We start from the raw sequence: 4749 nt of genomic DNA on the forward strand, positions 1-4749 counted from the left end.
CCAACTTAACGACCACGGGATTTACGAGCAAACTGTTGCTTTTGTTGCGCCCTGGCTTACGTTTTTGCGCCCAAAATGTGGTTCACGGATCCGAATCGTTTGATACGCGGCAAAAAAGATGAAGTACAAGTTTGGAAGGTTGGCGACGGGATTGATTTATGCGCCGAATAAACGATATCAGTGAAATGTTCTTTTCTTTTTACGATGAATGTGATGTTTTAAAGAATTGGAAAGTGAGATGTGTCTGAACGACGAGAAAAAAATTTGAAGATGTTTTATTGAATGAGAGAATTTTTTAAAGAAAGGATGGAAGATTTAGTGTGATGGATTGAGGTTCTTCTTGAAGGATTTCTTTTCAATATTAATATTTTTTTTTAAATAAATTTGTAAAGAGAAGGATTAATTGATAAGTAATTAGAGAAGGATTTTCAAAAAAGATAAAAGTTCGATTCAGTATGATAAATTAATTTCTTTAAGTGAAAAGAATATAATTATTGTTCATTTTCAATAGATATATTTTTCTGAAAATTAATGATATACATATGTGTACTATTTTTCTAAATTTTACATATGTTTTTCAATATTAATCAAATTTTTACTGAACAAACAAGAAAATATTTTTAAAAAGGTCAAAGTTTAGACCTTTAAATATCATGAAGTAGTAGGAAATGAAAAAGGTAGCCGCAAAAGTACACAGCTTTCGAAAAAGTAATTCAATTTAGAAGATTGACTTCAAACGAAGAAAATTTTTTAATGAGAAATGGATCTTCAAGAAGTAAATGTCAGTTTAATTTTCGAATTGGAAGAAACTTATTTTTTTTCTGAATAAATTTTCTTTAAAATGTTATTTGTAAATATATGATGAAAAAAATTTTAATTTTTAACAAAAAAAAAAAAAAGAATAAAAAAAAAATATTTCATTTCTTGGAATTTTTACTATTAATTATTGAATCGAGGAATGCAAAAACCAAATTTAAATATTTTAATCCGACTTTCGAGTTCTTTCTATTCAAACACAAACGACTAGAATTTTATTCTCGTTTCTTTGCTAAACCAATTTATACAAGTTCTGCCTTGTGTTCGTTCCATTTACGACAATCAAAAAACTATCTCCGATAAAACAATCACCATTTTCAATCTATTTTAAATTTTAATCAATCTCCGAACTAAAGAATCCCAGAAACATATTCTATCAGAAAATTATTAAAACTATGAAATAAATATTGTCTATTCAACTTCAGTATAATATCAAATCGAGCTGTAATTGAGATATAAATAAAAATCAAAAGATTTAAAAATATTTATAATTAAAATTGATTGCTGGTATATATAACGAAGATACAATGGAAATTTACAATCAATTGTGAACTACTGCGTATAAAACAATTGTGAAAAATGCGAGGAAAGTCTGAGAACTTTTAAAAGCAAGATATAAAAAGAAAGAGTTAGGATTTTTTATGAACATGTTGAAATATATTCTAAGAATATCTATGTATTTTGTCAAGAAGATTAAAAATTTACATTCATAGAAATTGGTAAAAAAGAACTTGTACAACACTTTTATAAGACTTCTATAAAGTGTTGATGTATTCGTAAAATATTTTTGGATGATCGATTCTACAAACAAATTGATATATTGATACATAACATTGATAATCGAAAAACTTATTCAAGCATAACAATAAATAAAGTGAGACTTTATATCCATCACATCTCACCATCTCATTCTATCTTCATTTTCTTTCGTCCAACGCAAACTTCATAATATTATTCACAACAAACAAGTGTCAATCGACATTTTGAGGTCTCTAAAATCAATCATCCGAAGATGTCTCCCAAATATATTAATATCTTCTATACATTAAAAACCATCTGATCCCCATCGTATCGAAACCAATCAACCGACTAAATCTCGCGCATAAGAAATTCGATCAAAACAATCTTTCATCCAATTCATCGATCCTCCTCGATTCCATCAAAAGCGAAAAGAAGTCTAGTGAAAGGAACGGATGAAAAAATTGGTTTAATTATGGGTCGCAATTAAAGGACGATAACGGAGAAGGAGAAGGAGAGAATTGCGAGCACGGCGCGAAGACGAACAAAAAGGGAGCAAGGCAGGAGCGTAAACAAGGGGAATGCAACGTGGGGGTGGTGGCCGCGGGGGTGAGATAGAATACGCGCTCATGCGCGCCTGGAACCCCGCCCTGTCGCTTCGGACGAAAGCTTGTCCCGTCGAGGACTCTCGTTCGAGTTTCGACGAGTAGTCACGCTTTAACTCGCGATCCGCGAGGCGGATGCTACCCCGGAACGCGAGTCGCAGGTGCAGGTGTGACCGATGTAACACGAGCATTAAAATCCACTCCGATCCTAGCTCCTGCACCCTGTGCCGGATATCCGTCGCGTGACCCTGCCGAAGACGTGGTTTCGAAACCGGTGACGAGGGAGCCAGGAGGCAGGTGCAGGTGTCAGGGTGTCGTCGTACGTTAGGTGTCTTTGTGTTTCATTTTGCTTTTCCCTGGAATTCGTCTTGCCACGTTTCGATACGCGATTCATCCGATTGGTTAGATAGAGATCGGCCCCTTTGGACACTTGTGGATCGAAGCTCGCGTAGAAGTAACACGGTGACAGGTGTATTTTGACCACGGTGGTAGGTGGAAGGTGTCGAGGATTTCTCGATCAGAAGAGATATCGCTGCTTTGGATACGCGGCTTCGATCGTTCGGATTGACTTAGGTAAACAACGGTGTGGCACCGATCAACTCGGAGATTTCTAGGTCAACAAGCAGCGGCCAGAGGCAACCAGTTGCGGGTGTTATCGTTCTTGTAACCCAAGCCAGCGGGAGACTGTGCTCTTTGTCGCGTGAAAGAAAAGAGAGGAGTTCGTCCATCATTGGCGATAATCTAATAGAGGCTAATAAGAGTTCTCGGATATCCTGGAGGATTTATACGAGAAGAGTCGAGAGGAAAGAGCGAAGGAAACAACTAGAAAAAGATCTGTCGTTCGTTAGAAAGAAAGATCATCGGATTTCTTTGATTACGGTTACGGTTATCGACGAGAAGGAACAGGAGCAAGAAAATTTCGATCAATTCTGAACAACCGACTCGATGTTCTGAGCGGGTCTCCTGTTGATTATACGCGCTAATGGATAGTAATCGATCTATCATCGACTTTCGTTAGTTGGATAGATGTTGCCGAGATTGTTATGTCTGTTCTCTCGATTGCTGAATAAGACAAAGGGACGAACGAAGGTGGAAAACGGAAGAAAAAAAGAAACGTATTATCAGAGAGGGAACTGAAATTAATTGGATTACAGAAATGATTAGTTAACCGAATTATATCGTGTTTCTATATATTCTTATCGATATTTGTTAATCGAAGAGAACGATGAATTAATATTAAGGCCTAATTAAGAATTTAAGTTCGATAACGATCCTCTCAAGTGTCGTCGATTACGAGATAGAGATTCGGTGATAATTCGTTGAGAAGAAAGTGGTTCGTAGATGTACTTAGCGCAAAGATAACGGCCTTGAAACTTTTCCACGCGGATCGGAAGACCAAGCCGAGCGAGCTAGGCAAGATGCTCTATGCCCGACAGCGTGACTACAGCTAAAAGGTCGTGATCGATCGACTTACTTCGATGGCCTAAAAGAACTTTAAACGTGCAAGGTCATTATGCATAGCGATAAAACGGGAACGTTATAAGGCACAGACAAATTGGTCGGTTCGTTTGACTGCTAAAACCGGCACTGACCGTGTCACTTGAAATAACGAACAGCAAACAAACTTTCAAATCCATTCCACGATCTCTGAAAGAGAATTCATTAAAGACAGGACACTGCACTGTAACAGATCAGATGATGCGATAGCAAAATATCCGACCATTTGCAAAATGTCGTGTCAAGGATATTCGAATGATCAGGAACATATTGCCATTAGCGAAATGTGCCGCGTTGATAGCGAGATCTCTCTCGAGTTTTCACAGAATTTCCATGAGACTTCAAAGGCACCGTCGTGTTTGGCGGAGCAACGATAACGGAGGACCGTTTTGCCGAGGTCCAGAGGTCTATTTCGTTTCGAGAGTCTAAAGCAACAACCAATCGGACTGATACGATCAACGAAAAACCGTAGAAACGTATCGTTCACTTCCACATGGTCCTAAGCAGTGTGCATTCTAAAACCGCATCCGCTCAACGAAAAGTGGAGGTCCTCCTCCTATTAAAAAGGAGCCTTTTTAATACGTTCACCGAAAAAACACCGCAAAACTCCGTGTTCATCGAATGACGCAGCTCGCTAAATGAGATTACCGAAGCAAACTGTGCTTCGATCGAACGGTCCAAAGATCTACTACTTGCTCTCCATGCGAGAGGTGGCTCGAATTGCGGCCTCGCGATCGAGCCTACCCCTGACCCCTCTGTAGCCAAGAGACAAAAGCTGCCGTGGCCGACGCTCGATGAGTCCTAGTGAAGATAAGGATCCTCGAGAACCCTCGATCGTTTCCCTGGAACGGCTGAAGAAGCTCCGGTTGGCACCTATTTGAGAGCGGTCGGGTGATGCGCGGGAGCAGCTCTGAGCTCCTGCTGGAGGCGAGCTGCGTCCAGTGTCAGAGCGATCATCACGCCGACCAGCACACCAGCACTAGGCATCACCAGCAACATCAGGTGAACGAGAAACACGACTTCCAGGAGCAGGAGCTACGTCGTCGCAAGCTGTTGGAGCTCGGGTTCGGCGCTTCGCGGCGCCGACCGCCAC

The 4749-nt window shown here is 39.6% G+C and overlaps 1 protein-coding gene across 1 annotated transcript in view; it reads left to right on the plus strand.

The window, feature by feature from the left end:
- The first annotated feature begins 1664 nt into the window (after nt 1-1664).
- LOC102681348 overlaps nt 1665-4749 on the plus strand; it is a 50538-nt gene continuing 47453 nt past the window's right edge. The window contains exon 1 of the mRNA XM_031514852.1: nt 1665-4744. Within this exon, the coding sequence (XP_031370712.1) occupies nt 4551-4744 (194 nt within the window). The 5' untranslated portion in view covers nt 1665-4550. The remainder of the gene's footprint in view (nt 4745-4749) is intronic.

The sequence above is a fragment of the Apis dorsata genome, unplaced genomic scaffold (assembly GCF_000469605.1).
Source record: "Apis dorsata unplaced genomic scaffold, Apis dorsata 1.3 scaffold_1280, whole genome shotgun sequence".
Lineage (NCBI taxonomy): Eukaryota > Metazoa > Arthropoda > Insecta > Hymenoptera > Apidae > Apis > Apis dorsata.